Here is an 18,184-nt window from a genome sequence, read left to right as displayed (position 1 = left end):
TTTGGGTCAAGTAAATCCACCAATATTCTACACCATTTCCTGCCATTTTTCTCCATTGCAAAATAGCTTTTGCATATTATTTTATTCGTTATAATTAGCTATTTTAGACTAATATTGGTCAAGTAAATTCACCAATATCATTACTCTCATTTCAGTGCTGATCAAAGCTTTCTTCTCCTTGTGAAGCCACTTAGAAAAGAAAGAGAGACTTTCAATTGTAATTATAAAAAGTCACCGCTAAAAGTCTAATAACCTATAACAGTTAAAATTTCTTCATTATTTTCCTTTTCAAACAAGCTTTTGCATATTATTTTGTTCATCATAATTAGCTATCATAGGCTATAACAATTAATTACATTATTATCCTTTCTCTTATAACTAAGCTAATCAGCTAATCACTCTCAAAGATTATATATAGTGAAGGTTTCTTCTCCTTTTTCTCCATCATAAAAAGCTCTGAGCCTATCCAACATGGGAAATCTTTACTTTCATTTCTCCTCCTCCATGCTCTGCCTATGGTTTCCCATCTTTATGTCATTCCAATTTTACCCTTGATGGATTGACACTTCTTGCTTTCAAATCTTCTATCAGGGAGCCTTACAATCATTTGAAAAATTGTTCCAACTCATTCATCTTCCTGTTGCAACTGGATTGGAGTCACTTGTGATCCTAACAATGACAGAGTGAGAATCTTGAGTCTTCCTGATCTAGGTCTTGAGGCACCTTAGCCTCACAAATTGGAAATCTGTCCTTCCTAGAAAACTTAAACTACAAAGCAACAACTTTCATGGTGGGCTACCAAAAGAGTTGCTTCAATTGCACAAATTGGAAATTCTAAACTTGAGTTATAATACTTTTAGTGGAGAAATTCTAACTTGGATTGGAAGCTTGTTTATGCTTCAACACTTGAGTCTTGGCAATAATAGTTTTGGAGGTCTCATTCCACCAAGTATATGCAATTTGTCTAATTTGGAGATGTTGGATTTGAAGTCTAATTCTATCAATGGATCTATTCCGGTGGATATTAGAAGACTTCAACACCTAAAATTTTTAAGCATTTCTAGAAACATGCTTTTAGGAAGTATACCTCCAACTATCTCTAACTTATCATTACTTGAACACATCTCATTGTCTCTCAACTTCTTAGAAAGTATGTCTTGTATAATATATCATGATATAAACATTTATTCTATTTTTCAAAATTGATGATTTTATAAAATTTTTTATAATCGTTTATATCAGTCTTATTCTTGATGTCAATCTAACTTGGGGTGTGCCATTTACTATGTCTTTTCAAAGTTAGACCTTGAACCGAAAATTCTCAAACATTTTACAATTACATGAAACAAATTAACTATATATGCTATCATCGCCAAAACAAATTTGACTATTCTTTAAAAATTATTCCTTCGATGAGTTAACTCTGACAAAAAATATTTTTGTTTAAGAAGACAATTTAATTAAATGTTATTGGGAATTCTCTTTCAGCAAGGTACTTTTTTTTTTTTTACCCTACAATTTTTGGAATTCCTTTTGTAATTTTCAATTAGCATAAGTTGATGCATGTATATCTGTATATTATCTGGTTGGTAACATTGACTAGAGATCAAATTATTGAATGCATGATGAGATACAACAATAATGTATTCCCAGAATTATATGTCTTACTCTTTCGTTTAATGCTATTTTTTATATAAGCACTCACGAAAAAAAGTACAAAGTTATTTTTTGGTCACATTGCAGGACATATTCCCAAAGAAATGAATAAGCTTACAAATCTGAAAAATAAGTACATGGGTATGAATAAGTTGTCAGGGCAAATACCAAGCATTGGAAATTTGTTCTTGCTTGAAAATTTATATCCTGCAAGCAATAGCCTCCAAGGTACATTTTTACCAATCATAATTTTTTCTTTTTTACTATCGTTTGCTTTTCTTTTTGGTACAATTATGTATAGGTCCTTTGAAGGATACTTATTTACAAATAGATCCCATATAATTTAGAAACTACAGCCAAGTCCCTTGGGATACAATTGAAATTTGAAATTACAGTGTACAGATAATACTACCCTTATGCTTGTGATGAATAATTTGCTTAATTATTAAATATGTGAAGTTATAGTTGCAAAATGTTGAAGTAATAGCTGTAAATTATTGATGAAATATTGTAAACAATTAATGTTAAACTTTATTAGTAACGTATAGATATGTGAAGTTATAGTTGTATACTGTTGATGTGATAGTTGTAAAAACTAATGAGGTAATTGTACAGAATTAGTATTAAATTTGCAATGCATGATTAGTTTAACCATTGGATATCTAAAATTACAATTGCAAAAAGTTAAAGTGATAGTTGTAATTATTGATGATGTAATTATAATTACTTGATTGATGTAATGTATTTTTAATAGGGATATTATTATCTTTGCACCATAGTTTTAAATAAGTCCCAAGGGACCTAGCTATGATTTTTAAATTTTGCGAACTTATTTATAAATAAGTCTATTCTATGAGCAAGACCTATACATAATGTTCCGTTATTTTTTAACAATAATCATTAGAAACAACTTTTTTGAGTGACCATAATTTTTGGAGGAGCATCCCTTCAAATTATATGTCAAGTTGTCAATTTCAATGGTCATATTTAGGAGACAACATATTTTCATAATTCTATACTACAAAATAAATCAAGGACCCATTTGTTTATGATTAAAAATTAAGTGAGTTTTACATCATTGGATTTTTTTTTAAAAAAAGGGATATTTGTTGTAGAGATTTTATAAAAAGCATATATTATTTTATGTTTGACTATAGTAATGAAAAGTGATTATTATTTAGTTATTTTTATATTTTATAATATCTTCATGGATCTCTATTCACAAAAAAAATATCATTTAGTTATTTTAAAAGGGTAAGACTTAGGTACTTAGCCTTATATACTTAATGTATAATACTTGCATCCAATCAAATCAAAACAAGTGGAATTTAATGTGTTAGTAATATTAATAACGAAATATTATTGTAGAATAAATAATTTATAAATGATACACATATCTTGATTTAATTGAAAATAATCACCATAACATATAAAGCTAAGTATATAAACTTTTTTTCATTTTCAGAAACTATTCAAAGTAGCTTTTCAAATTAGTCAGAACTTAGAAATATGTTTTTTTTTAGACGTTAATTATTTTTAAAAGTTTAAAAAATATAATAAAATTTCACTAAATAATTTTTTTAAAAAAATATGTGATCATCTTGTAAAAGGAAGATCAAAAATTATACCCCAAATTAAATCTCCAACTTTAATTTCATAACTTCTTTTTACAAGGATTCTTCAAAATCATAAAATAAATTCATAGGAGTTCATTATATTTTATGTTTTTAAATTAAAATTCTTCTTTGCAAAATTATTAAACCATGTGTGTCTGTGTGTGTGTATAAACTCAACAGACTATATCAAATTTGTTTCCAAAAATAAAAGTAAATTGTGGGAGGTGAGAGGTGTGGAATTAGAATGTTTAATTTTATGCAACAAAATTCACAGTATTGTGATTTTATTGTGTTGTAATGTTGCAGGAAATATTCCGAATGAAATAAGAAATCTTACAAATTTGAATAGCATATACTTAAGTTTTAATCAATTGTCTGGTCACGTACAAAGAGGCATCGGCAAGTTCACTAGACTTGACGAGTTATTTCTGGACAACAATAACTTTGAAGGTACATAAATACTTTTACCAAATTAAAGGCTAGTTCTGCTTAATTTTCTGTTAATATGACATTTTATGCATGAGCAATCAAAAAAGAGTAACTTTTTTTTTAACACATTGCAAAAGGAATTATTTCTTTACAATAAACATAGAGAATCTCTCAAATCCAAAATTATAAACATAGATGATGATAATAAGTTTCTGAGCACTAATTAATCTTAAACAGGTATAGTGAATATATACATATACTCAATGAAATGGAAAATTGACTATTATTTTATTTTATTGTTTAGATTACGACCCACGGCTTTCACAACTTGTACTACAAATTTAACAGACTATATCAAATATTCACCAACTTAAATTTCTTAATTAAAAATATATTTCAACTGCACACTACACTTTGGGATTGGTACGTAGCAATTCAAAACCATATATAATTAATGGGAATTATCATTTACTATCATTTAAACAATCTTCTTATTATTTAAAAAGTATATTGCTTTTATGAAATTTTTTTTTAAAAAAAAACCGCTACCCCTTATTAAACTTGTTAATTTGTCAAGAAATATAATTCATCAAAATAAAATGTATAAAAACTAAGCTAATATAGACTAAATTGTTTTCAAAACATAAAACAAAAATTATATATATATATATATATCATCATTTTATTGATGATTTTAAGTGTTTGCTCATCTGTTGAATATCTAAATCTATATATGAGGACAATCATGCTTTAGACATATATAAGCTTACTTTCATTTAGACCACTAACTTTAAAACACAAAATAACTTCAAATAACATAGAAAGTATACGTTACCACAAATTTAAGTGTTGCTCTTTTTACTTACAATGATGCATTGTTAATTTTTTCCCTGTTTGTAGGAAATATTCCCAATGAAATAGTAAGTCTTGCAAATCTGAAGATGATGAGCCTAAGTGTTAATCAGCTATCTGGCCCCATACCAAGAGGCATTGGAAACTTGACTGTGCTTCAGCAGTTGTATCTTGGTAGCGATAATTTAGAAGGTACATTTTCACCAAATATAATATACTACTATCAGTTTCTTTCAAAGTGATATTTTATATTGTATAATGACTTCTTTTTAATTTTTTTTCTTTGAATATGCATTTTCATTCCCCTCATGATTTTCAGCTTCTCTCTGAACCTCTCCCCGTCTATTCTTTTTCTGTTTAGATCTGATTTTGAACTGGTGAATCAACCAACCAACATGTTTTTCATGTTCCCCCCAATTTATGGACGAATTTTTGACTAGTTCACTACACATAAGATTTAATGATTTATGCTAGACTTGACCACAGGCTAGTTCACATCCAATCGACTAGTATGGCTCAACTGTTAAAACCATGATGTAACTGACTACTTAGTTTTGTAATAGTATAAATTAAAAATAATTTTAGAAGCACAGGCCAGCAAACTAAAAACTCATCATCCGCCATTAAAAAAATACCTACTAGAGCGTTTATTTTAGACATAAAAAATGTGAAATTATATCACAAAATTCTGACCACTAAATTAGTGACGGATCAAAGCGTAATTATAAGTTTGTTGCAAAGGCCCAAATCCATCACAAATTTGTTGAAAATTTCATGTTTAAGTAGTGGCTAAATCTAAGTAGTTGGGCATTTATAATTTTCTTTATATTTTAATATAAACTTTCATTGATATTTCAATTAATATTTGTATTATAGGATCAATACCTATGAAAATTGGTAATCTTCAACAGCTTGAGATATTACAATTGTCTCAAAACAATTTGAGAGGGTTTATTCCATTAGAAATTTTCAATATGTCAACTTTGGAGGTCTTGTCCATATTAAACAATTCTCTATCGGGAAGTCTTCCATCAAAATTTGGATTTGGCCTTTCTAATCTACAAATGCTTTATTTATGGGGCAACAAACTTTCCAAAAAAATCCCAAATACAATATCCAATGCTTCTAAGCTAACCATGCTAGACTTGCAAGACAATAATTTTGAAGGGGTTTTACCAAACACACTTGGGCATTTAAGATACTTAGAAACCCTTTCAGTAGGGTAATAATAATTTTACCATTATAGATAGTTCCAATTCTGAAGTTGGCTTTTTCAACTCATCGTCAAATTGTAGATATTTGAAATGTTTGACTCTCTCAATGAATCCACTGCACATGAAACTTCCCAAGTCCATTGGAAACTTGTCTAATTCTCTACAAGTGCTACTTGTAGACTCGTGTAGGATTAATGGAAACATACCATCAGAAATTGGGAATTTGTCTAACTTGTTTGAGCTATTGTTGGTTGAAAATTTTTTAAATGGATCGATACCAAAAGCAATTAGCAACATACATGCTCTTCAGTATTTGGATCTTGAAGGCAATGAGCTAGGTGGTTTGATTGTTGATGAGCTTTGTGAAATTAGAGGACTTGCCTGTCTACATTTATCTCGAAACAAGTTTTCTAGAGCAATGCCACCTTGCTTAGAAGATCTTATGTCCTTGCAAAAACTTTAATTGGACTCCAATAAGTTGATTTTTGAGGTACCTTCTTCCTTTTGGAATCTAACTGGTATATTGGAAGTAAACCTATCTTCCAATATTTTAGTTGGAAATCCATCATTCAAGATTGGTAACCTAATAGAACTTATATCATTGGATTTCTCAAGAAATCGTATATCAGGCATCATTCCATCAACTATAAGTAGATTGGAAAATTTACAAATTCTCTCATTGGCACATAACAAATTAAATGGAAAGATTCCTAAATTACTTGAGAATTTGCTGAGCTTGGTAAAGTCAGACCTTTCCCAACATCAACTGTCTGGTGAGATTCCTAAATCTCTAGAGTCACTTATATCCCTTGTGTATGTCAATCTCTCTTTTAATGAACTACAGGGTGAGATTCCAAGTGGCAGAGTCTTCAAAAATTTAACATTTGAATCTTTCATGATGAATAAAGCACTTTGTGGTGAGCCACAAATGCAAGTGTCTCCATGCAAAAAAGGAACAAGAGGTCAATGGAAAAATTGATTTTGTTAAAATGTGCATTGCCATTGGCTTTGTCAATAGCTTTAATTGCTATAGGCATTGTGCCCTTTCAACATAAACCAATAAATTCTAGGCATACCCTTAAAAAAGTTTTATCTACTTTAGGAATGCCAAGAAATTTTCTTATTTTGAAATTTTGGATGCAACTCATAGATTTGATAAGAGTAACTTACTTGGAAGGGGAAGTTTGGTTCTGTGTTCAAAGAAAAACTTTCAAGTGGAATAATGGTTGCCGTTAAAATATTCAATTTGACTCAGAAGCATTCTCAAGGAGCTTTGAGGTAGAATGCGACACAATGCATAATTTATGCCATTGAAATCTGGTGAAGATCATTAGTAGTTGTTCCAATGCTGATTTGAAGTGTTTGATAATGGAGTTCATTCTTAATGGAAGCCTTGAAAAATGGTTATATTTTGATGATCATCATTTGGATTTTCTACAAAGGTTGAATATAATGATAAATGTAGCATCATCTTTAGAATATCTTCATCATGATTTATCAATACCAGTAGTCCATTGTGATTTGAAACCAAGTAACATTTTTTTCGATGATAATATGGTTACCCATGTGAGTGACTTCGGAATTGCCAAATTTTTAGATAAAGGGAAATCTAAGACGCACACAGAGACAATATCTACAATCGGTTATATTGCACCAGGTTATCAACCTAAATCTTTATTATTCTTCTTTTACAAAACCCCATTTAAATTGGAGTTACTACAGTAAGAGACAATATTTTTTTAGATTAACAAAATTGAATGAAATTAAAGAAAAAATAAATTAGTTATTATTTTTGTGAAATGATGCACTTGTTTACAAAAACATTATGTTTTTATACATGAGAAGTTGAATTGACAAACTACATCACATTATTAAAGTTATCTGTGTAAAATAATCATAGTTGAATCTAATTTCCCTAATTATTATATAAAATTTTTATAGCTTATTTCCTTACAATTTTGATGGCTTTTTTTTTCAAAAAAGAACTATACTTTTTTAATTAATTTAGTATACTTATGTTGAATTTTTTGTTTTGCTTTTAAACATGAATGTGATGGTGTGTTTTAATGTGAGTGGTTGTGTTCGGCCCAAAAAAAAAAAAATTGTATGTGGGGTCATGTTCATCAATGTAGTAAGTAATTTTTAATATAGTGTATATAACAATTGGAGATATATATTCCTCTCAAAAATATATCCCATATATTCTATTTGATAAGAATGTTTTCTGATAGTTTTTATGTTCTAAAAACCATACATTTAAAGTACTTTTTAATTGTTATTTTAAACCTATTATATATATATATATATATATCCAAGAAATTCTAAAGAATGCTTCAAGAAATGCAAAGGAATTTGTTCTCTTAGTTAGTTCTTATTTTATCATATATAAGTTACTTGATATTTGACTTTGGTTGAATTAAATTATATCATATGCAGAATATGGATCTATTGGAATGGTTTCAACAAAAGTTGATGTGTATAGCTATGGAATATTACTAATGGAAGTGTTCACTAGGAAAAAGCCAACAGAAGGTATGTTTGTCGATGGATTAAGCTTAAAAACTTGGATAAGTGAATCAATGTCACATGCATTGATTCAAGTCATGGATTCCAATTTATTTCAAGGAGATGAACAATCTGTTAGCAATATTTTGACAACTACATCCACTATTTTCAAATTGGCTTTGACTTGCTGCTCTGATTTTCCAACAGAACATTGCAATATGTTAGATGTTGTAGCGTCATCGAACAAGATCAAGGACCTGTTTGTGCAAAGAAGTCAAGTTAAACAAAATTAATATTAAATCTATTTTGCAATTGGTGTTGTTGTCTATCCTTCATTCCTCCACTATCCCCAAAGAAAATGTTGGATATACGTAATGCCTTGTGAGAAAGGCCGATGGTATATTCTTCTAAACATTAAATACAAACTATGAGTTGTGAATTTGTAAAACCTGTTCGTTTTTATTTTTCATGAGTTGTATTTGTATTACATGGATTGTGAGCCTTTTGATTAATGACATGTGGGGGTCCATATATTTTAGTTTTACACTTACAAAAACGTCCATCCATCCACGCCTAGAAAAATTTAATGTAGTGACAAAATTAAATGAGAGATTATTCTTTCCTCGCTAAAAGTCCGAATTAGTTGACAAAAAAAAATATTGTTTTCTATTTGTAAATTGCTTTCAATTATATAATATAATATGTTAAACAATAAAAATATAAGAAAAAATTTAAATGACAATATAGTCATTTTAATTGAATCACTATACCCCAAAAAACTAGTTATTGGCATTGCAATTATATTCTTCTTTCCGATTATGCTAGGGAGAATTTGTAAGAATTTTTATATAGACCCAATGCACTGCATCATTTATATATTTTTCAGTAAAAATATGTCATGTCAAATGGCTGTAAATATAAATTGACTTTGCAATTGATAATGGTAGAGAGAAAAAATAAATGAAATTAAAGGAACACTTTAGAAAAATAAAATTATTAAAAATAATCACATAATATTTTATTTGATTGAAATAGTGCAATTGTATTAGGTAGAGCATGGATGACATGCTGCACCTGGTCCATGTAAGAATATTTTGAGGATTTGCTTCTACTGTATATGTTTATAGGAAAATAACAGTTTCATCTTAAAAACTTAATTTAATGACAATTACAAAAAAATGAGTTAAAAATATTATAGTAAATGATTACAATATATAAATAATTTAAAATCAGGACCACTGAACTCTAAAATCACATTGCATGACAAAGGGATTAAATTGAATGGAAACATTATATATTTAGCCTTATATATATATATATATATATATATTTAAGGTGCTTTTTTCCAATCAAATTAAGATATGTGGATAATTTATATTTTATATATATATATATATATATATTCTATAATAAACTCTTGTTATTAATATTATTACAACATTAAAATCTATTTGTTTTAATTTGATTATATAAAAGTACATTAAATATGTAAGGTTAAGTACCAAAGTCTTGTGCTTGAGAAATGACAAAAAACCCTCCATTAAAATTTAAAAGTATCCCTAATCATCATTGTTGCCACCACTAGAAAGCTCTACAGGTTGGACCATCGCCAGCTAGAGTGTCACGCCCCAAAAATTAGACATAACTAGCACAAAATATATGCACAAAACACACATTCCTTAAGTCTTAAGTCAAGAAACTTTTCTATTTCTAAAACACAATTAGATTCACAATATAACGAAAACTTCAATATTTTTATAAAAATTTTGGTAGAATATCTCTCATAAACAAAACCTCTTGAAATTCAACAATACAATATTTTAAACAAAATATTTAAATCAATCATGAGCTTAGCACCATCCAGCTAGCCAACAAAATATATAACAAAATAAAATCCCTAACTATAACCTATGTAGAGCACCTAGAAACTAATAAAAAGAATACAATTTTATAATTCAAATTTACATCAAAAAGCAGCTTAGTCTACATCTCTTCCACTTCCAAGTCAGTGATTAACTCCTCTACAATCAGCAGGAAGTTCAACATCAGCTAATAAATCTGAGACTAAAATATTTTACAATGAATAGTATCTCAAGAATAGAATTTAAAAGAGTAAAAATAACAAACTCAAACAATTATGTAAAATAAATAAATAAATAATGATAATTTAATATAATAAACTTAATAAATCTATAAATTTTAATCATAATCATAAAATGAGAGTGTGCTAAATTTGCTTTATTCTATCATACTTGAAGAAAACAAATTATCCATATATAAATCAAATTAGTATACTTACTAACTAAAACCATTGAAATTTCAAATACACAACTTGATTAAAACTTTAGAATATCTAAGAACTTAACATAATAGGTAACAAACGTGAATACAAAGTCTATGAGGGTAAAATAACCAAACGCGGCTTATACCATAAAGACAAATGTGGACACACAGTCTAGAAGGATAAATAATCAAACGTAACCTGAGCTATAAAATAAATGTGGACACACAGTTTATGAGGGTAATACTAACCAAATTCAGCTAGAGCCATGAAACAAACGTGAATATGAGACCCACGAATAACAAATGTGAGAACAGAGCTTATGAAAATCAAACTAGCTAGTCATTAACTATGGTGCACTAAGGGTTGATTGGATTGCCATTAGCAACTAGTGTTCTGTATAAAGTCCCCCTTCAAATCCATTTTCAAACATGTGAGGAACTCATTACTTTAAAAATGAAATTTTCATTCTCAAAATCCAACTCACATGAAGAATTTTGAGCATTAAAACCTTGTCAGAATAAAATTTCATAACTAATGTCCATACTTTCATTTATTTGACAATCAAAATTTTCCAAAGCTAATCAAGATAATTTCATAAATCTTGAAAATAAGAATCTTAGAAAAATTTACATGTACCTGCCACATCACATTTATTTCGTTGCGGTAATTTTATATTTCACATGATAAAATAATTTAATTAATAATATAACTAAATTGTCATAATAATTAGAAATGACCTTCATAAAGACAGGTGAAATCTTTTAGCAAAAACTATTATTAGTAAAATAACTGGGATGTCATTCACTTACCTAAAATTTTTTCAAAGTATAAGGTCCTCCTCTTACCACATTAATTGATTTCCTCTCCTTCCTTCCAACTTCCATAAAAGCAGCAGAGGAATGAAGAAAAGAATGCAAAGCTTCCTAGCTCTGTCAATGGAGAGTTGGCTAGGGAGGAGGAATGATAGAGGACGTCGATGAACACACTGGAACTGGAGAAGAACACTAGAATTGGATAAGAGTAGAAGCTGAGAGTTCTAGATTTTTCTTCCTCTCTCCTCTGGTATATGTCACGAATATGAACAAGAAAAGGGAAAAAATCTGTGGTGTGCAAAAATGGTAATTTAGGATGTTGGAGATATAAAATAATGCCCCATTGAGGTTCAAATTTAGGATCTGTAGGTGAGCAAGTAACATCACTTTCATTAGACTAATATTCCTTTTAATATATTTTCTCCAAAAATTAATAAAAATAAAATTAAATTATTTAATAATAAAATCAAAATATTTAAAAATAAATTTAAATTTTTAATTTAGACTCCACGGTTATTACATGGAGCTCTAGCCACTAGCCAACGAAATAATTACTTAAAAGTGACTAAGGGATTTGAACCACAAGGCCATTGGTACTATTAATTATATGTTGCAAAATGTTATATATAAAATGAACCAAGTTCCTAAACCAAGTTCACTAACATCATGATGATTTATTATAACCATAACTTAAAGCTGTAATTTTAGTAGTGTATAGTTTATTAATTCATCAAAAGGAACTTGTTGACAATCTCATTTAAATATCCAATTGTTCTATGCTATGAAAGTGCACAGGTCATGATAAAAAATGCAATGTGAATAGAGTACCATTCTCACATAGACTTGCATTGTCTTAAAAGTATGATCGAGCAAAAGATATTGCAAATTCAACTAAATTGAGCAAAGCACAATTAGTTGGACAAGATTGGTTGCTTCGATTGTATTAAAACTAGAAAATAAGGAAAAGCAAATGATTCTTATACTAATCAAGAATGAAATGGGACTTTGGATTATTTGTTTCCCTTGCATTTAATGCATAACACAAAAATTACATCCTCTTATAAATGTTCTTAATAAAAATAAGTGCTAATCTAGGATTCTAAAAATACTTGAATAAGCTCTTTCAATGATCATGATCAAGTTTTTAATTTCATTAATTGCTTAATTAATCACTTGTTACAATTAACAAAATCTAATTTTTAAGTTTCAACCCTAATGTGGCTATACAAGTTTAGAAAACATATATATATCTTGCTAACAAAACCATTTATGCATCATGCAAACTCAAGTTTTTGCACTATTTTATCGAAGATCTACATTCAAGCTAGTTAGCCTTCTCAAGCATCACTCAAATGAACAAAACATCTAAATTATGGTCAATCACTTAGGAGCATTAAGAGAAGAGTAAAATAAACACTTAACATATAATTAATCACAAAAAAGATAGGAGAAAGTTAATATTAATTAATTCATGCAAGCATTCAAAGTAACTTTAGAACAAATGTGTTTTGCTACTCATAAACATCCAAAAGCTACAAATATACAAAATATTTGACAGATTTTTGTCTATTTTTTTTCATATTTGGTTTGTTCCTTTTTTTTTCTCATTTTTTCATCTTTAGACTTTTCAAAAACATCAATAAAGAATAGAAAATGCAACAAAAATAGTAGAAAATTTGCCCAAAACTATCAATATAAAGTCATGTGTGCAAAACCAAATATATAAGATGCACATTTGTTCCTGGTTTGGATGTTCAAAATATGTGTCAAAATATATTAAAATCCAAAAAAATTGTGCTAAAATGAAATAAAATTGTAAAAATTATAAATAATAAAAATTTTAATTTTAAAGCATGGACGTATATTCTTAAGTTTAAATTTAATTTAAAAATTAATATTTTTAAGTAAAAAAAGCAGCCCAAAAAAGTTGTTCGAGCCATTTTTTCAGGGTCAGGCTTCAAAGTTTAATTTTTTTAAAAAATGTTAATTTTTTAAAGCCCAAACACCCATTCCTAGTAGTGGTAATCTAAAGTAGAATGAGAACTATAAATAAACCATAAAAGTATGTTTTGACTTTTGAAAACCATGTGAAAGTGGTTTTACTTTTTTTTCTCCAGAAGCCATGCATACATTCATGCTTAAAGAGTGTTCATAAAGGTATTTAGATAGATTACTCATTAATAAGATCATCACATTAAATGGTAGCAAGATTTAAACTTATTAATGTATTTACAAGAAACAAGTTATATTCTAAAAAGTAGTAATAATTATTACGTATAAAGCAAAATTCCATAATATCATTGTTCTAATGTAGAGAGACAATTGTGTATGTAAGTCGCTAATGAGATAATGCGATCATCAGAAGTAAGAAATTATTGCCTTCCGTGTCTTTTACGTTCAGAAGACTAGTTTAATTTGAATGTCATAAATCAATAGTTTCCTGAAATTTTACCATCTAGCTAGCAAGCCAATCTTTCCCACAAAAACACGTTCTTTTACTTTTCTTCACCCCAAACACTGAGTGTATCCACCACTTCCAATCTCAAACCACCAAGCAGAGCCATAACATACTCATTACAACAGAGATCATTCAATGATTCACAAAGAAAATCACATGGCTTCTGTCAAACAAGTTTCCCTTTCATTACTAACTCCTCATTTCTTCCTTCTTGGCTTCTGTTAAACAAGTTTGTTTGCTGACGCCTATAACACCGAAAACTACAAATACGTCAACCTAGCTTGCTTGTCTGACATTGACAATGGCCAAAACTCCTAAACTTAACCTTGCCAGCCATTGTGACGCCACGGCCAATACTTATACCAAATTTAGGATGGACATCAAAACTTACGAAAATAAGAGCATTAAAGTGCTTCTCTTTCTCTCCACGGAAGCAACGGAAGTCACTCCCTCAACTCCGCCGATAAAAAGAGAATTAGAGAGAAAAGAGAAACTCAAATAAAGGGAACGATTCAATATTCACATCAATTTCTTCAAAACTAATTTGAATACAGCTGAGAAGCTCTAAGATTATTTATAAAGCTCTAAAAATATTAAAATAATAATAAATGAAATCTTAACATAATCCTAAAAGATAACAACAAGGATAATCCTATTTATTGGAAATAAAGAAAATCTAAAATAATCATAAAAAAGATAGATAAGAAAATCTAATTAAACCCTAAATAATCTAATGGATATTCAATATCCTTATTCAAACAATATTAATAGAATAATCCTAAATATCTAAAATAAAACTAATTGAATCTCATCCATATTCCACCGACAATCTACTTCACTGCCGCTTGGTGATGCACGATTTTGGATGGCATCGATTTCGATATCATGGCGGGTTCAAGCCAGCATTGGGATGATCTAGATAAAGCTTTAAGGACTTGCACTAGTAGTTGATCTTCTCTGCTGCACTGTAATGTACATTCCCAGATGCTCTCTTGTGCTCGGCGATCAAAACCTACTTGTTCGATTACGTTTGGCTTCAATTTTTTAACAACCCTCCATGGCAGTATACCGATGGAAACATGACCAATCTTGTGAATGCATGGATCAAGCAAGTGTTCTTGGGGATTCTGACATCACCGGACGAGGCTAACATTGGCGGGTTTATTTCGGCAAACATTCTGACGTCTCAGGTTCTTCCAACTCTCAGAGGGTCTTCTAAGTATGGCCAAAGTGGATATAGCAAAGCCATTAAAGATAATGTCTAAAGAACTACTCAAGAGTGTTAGCTTTTTAATTGTCAGTTGATCACTGAAACTGCTCCCATTGATCAGGTCCTACGTCTGTGATAGATATACCATAAAAAATAATTAATAAAATTAATTAATATATTTCCAGAATAATATAATTTTAATTTCAAATTTATATTTATGCATATGAAAATATAAATTATTTATTAGAAAGGTCCTACATCCATAAGAGGATTCAAACCCTTATCTTGGTATGAATTACATCTTTAATTTGCAGTGTGGACTAACCATAGTGGCTTATAATTTCTTAATTTCTATTTATATTTTTTAATTTGAGTTGATCCTAGTGTTTTTAAGAAATTTATGGCAAATATACGTCTTTAGTGATTTAATATTTCACAAGTTTCATTGTAATCCCTTAATTTTATAAAGTGTTTTTTCAATCTATTAATCCCAATACAGTTAGTTTTGTTAACAAAAAATGCTGACATTAAACTTTTAAAGGTTGACAAAATATTCTCCAATATCGACATATTAATTTTTTTTAAGGTAACAATGAATGACATAAAATGTTATTATTTAACTAATGGGTCAGAATTAGAGGACTGAAAATTTTCATAAAAAAAATATTCAAACTCAAACCCTACACAAAGTTAAAGAGTTAATCTAAATATCCAATGTGTCTCACATTGTTCGTCTCATTTTTATTTATAATTTGTTATCCTTAACTTTACCTCAAATTTTCAATTTCTTTCTTCTTTTTTATTTTAATTTTATTTATTAACAATTTTATGATTCTTCATTTTTCCCCTTAATTTTATGTTGTTTCTTGTGTTTCATTAATTTTGAAAAATAAAATAATATTTTATTTAGAAATTAATCAATACACTTTACAAGAAAAAAATTTGAATGCGTTGTTGGTAATGGATGGAAGTGAGATGTTAAAAAAAATGGTGAAATGTAAAAAATATATAAAAAAATAAAGTAGCATTAAGCAAAGATATATAGAATGAAATAAAAAGGCAAAATATGGGGAATCCGGAAAATGCATAGTGAACCGTACCCGACAAATATATATATATATATATATATATATAAATTTATCGCCAATCATATCATAAGATTACTTGAATTCATAAAAAATGAATGCATTTGTAATCCTCATGAAATAGAATCTTCCAATTCAAATACATTTACAGTTCTTCTATCTATTCTTTTCATATTTTGAAAGCTGATGCATCATAACCTCGCTTGAAAATTTTTAATATGACTTAATTTTTTACAGACCTTTTTTTCCCTACGAATTCTCAACAAATTGTATTAGAAGACAAAGTCTCAAGTTTTAATTCAAATGGTTCAAAAAAAAAATGTTGGAAAAAAAAATGATATCAATGAAAAGATATAGTTTGCAATATATAGCTGGTAAATAAATCTAGCCATGCCAATAGTTTGAAATAAAACAATAAATTCACGAAAATAGAAAAAATGTTTTCCATAATGTATGGATATTATTTTATGTATTTGTAATTTTTCAAAAAGATCTTGCTGTGAAAGGAATGCCGTGTTTTGATGGTCAAAGAGGACTTTGACTTCTTCTTTTTTTGTCATTTTACATGCGACTGAAAATACCTCAAGAAAATAATGAACGTGATAAGAACTTACCACTTGAGTCATGAGTGATGGTGATAGTTACGGAAAAATTAATCATGCTTTTCATATATCATTTATCTTTCTTGTAGGGAAAGACTTGTGTTTATGAAGTCTCCAATGACATTATTTGCTCCGTGTCACTTGAGCTTGACTTGAGCATATTCCTTTCATAATATTTAGTCAAGGACTCAAGGCTGTCAACTGTTCATATTAATAATGGTGAGGATTTTTTTTATTAAATTTTAGTTTCCTTAAATATTGATTTGGTCCTTTAAATTAAATTTGTATTGATTTGATGCCTAATATTTTTTAAAATTATGATGTGAGTCCTTTACATTTTAAAACGCAAAATGAGTCTCAAATTAATTAATCTAATGTGTATTAATTTTAGTTGTGACTTGAATTTTTTCTCTAATATTTTTCCTATTATTTTCTCACCATTTTCTGCTTGTTCTTCTCTTGAGTCTCAGATTTTTTCTCTTCTTCTCATTTATTTCTTAATTTTGCTGGTTTTTTTCTCAGCCCTCTGTCCCCACCCCCTTCCTTTCTTTTTTGATGTATTTCGAATTGATTAACTCTTGATATCATGCCAAAAAAAAGCGATATACATAAGACTCGTTGGAAATATGCATGAATCGTTAATCCAAATAATTATAATTAAAATAAATTCAGCATGGAAACTCACACTCTTTTTTTTTTTTCTTGACGAAATCCTACAATCACGTACACCGAATTTACTTAGATGATAAAAAACTGTATACAAATGTGTTTACGTTTTAGCTAGAAAATTACGTACCTAGCTCTCACTTTCCCAGAGACGATCAACAAGAGCTCAGCTAATGTTAAATAATGAAGATTATTATTAATAGCATTCGAGGGTATATATATATATTTAAAGATTTGAAATAATAAGAGTTCAGGAAAAAAAAATTAAATTATGACGGAGTTAAGATAAAATTTAGATTTGCATGAATTTTTAAGTGCCCAAATTGAGGATTTGACTCAAATCCAAATCCATATGTATACAACATAACATAATTGTTTTTTTTTTTTTAGACCTGAACTATGATAAATAAATTATGATTTGCTTTCGCGTCCTTCGAATTGGCATGAGTATATTATTTCACATTATTGAGTCAAGTCGAGGCTAGGCTGAACTTTTCAGGATACAACTCGGCACTTTCTTTGAAGGGAAAATAGGGAGGACCACTAGAAAAAATTTATATTAATTAAAGACTATGTGCTGTCAAAAGTGGAGTAAAAAAAGCTCAAATAGACTATTATTAATTTAAAATAAATTGGTAAAACTTGAATGAATATTTGTTAATTAAAAAAGTAACCTGAATTGACAAGTATCGATTTGAGTTTTAATTACAAATAATTCTTAACTAATATAAATTTCCTCCAGCGACCTTGATTGATATTTTCCCTTCTTTGAATGCTCTTATAGGATAAAACTAC

General features: G+C 28.6%; 1 protein-coding gene across 1 annotated transcript; it reads left to right on the top strand.

The window, feature by feature from the left end:
- Nucleotides 1-1,793: 1,793 nt before the first annotated feature.
- On the top strand, nucleotides 1,794-15,091 carry LOC129317444 (LRR receptor-like serine/threonine-protein kinase RGI1). Its single transcript, XM_054961769.1, has 5 exons — nucleotides 1,794-1,884; nucleotides 3,579-3,722; nucleotides 4,602-4,745; nucleotides 8,204-8,299; nucleotides 14,811-15,091. Exons 1-5 carry the CDS (start codon nucleotides 1,794-1,796, stop codon nucleotides 15,089-15,091), a joined length of 756 nt encoding a protein of 251 aa, XP_054817744.1.
- Nucleotides 15,092-18,184: the final 3,093 nt, after the last annotated feature.

This window comes from Prosopis cineraria, unplaced genomic scaffold, assembly GCF_029017545.1.
Source record: "Prosopis cineraria cultivar Desert tree isolate PC_DT_omini unplaced genomic scaffold, ASM2901754v1 PC8, whole genome shotgun sequence".
NCBI classification, from domain to species: Eukaryota; Viridiplantae; Streptophyta; class Magnoliopsida; order Fabales; family Fabaceae; genus Prosopis; species Prosopis cineraria.
Note: the sequence above shows the minus strand (reverse complement) of the source record. Positions and strands in the feature narration are given on the sequence as shown.

Excerpts from the sequence above, each read along its gene's own strand:
- LOC129317444 (XM_054961769.1), top strand. The coding sequence starts at position 1,794 with ATGGGTATGAATAAGTTGTCAGGGCAAATACCAAGCATTGGAAATTTG. Across the intron at positions 1,885-3,578 it reads TGCAAGCAATAGCCTCCAAG|GAAATATTCCGAATGAAATA; the intron begins GTACATTTTTAC and ends GTAATGTTGCAG. Across the intron at positions 3,723-4,601 it reads GGACAACAATAACTTTGAAG|GAAATATTCCCAATGAAATA; the intron begins GTACATAAATAC and ends CCCTGTTTGTAG.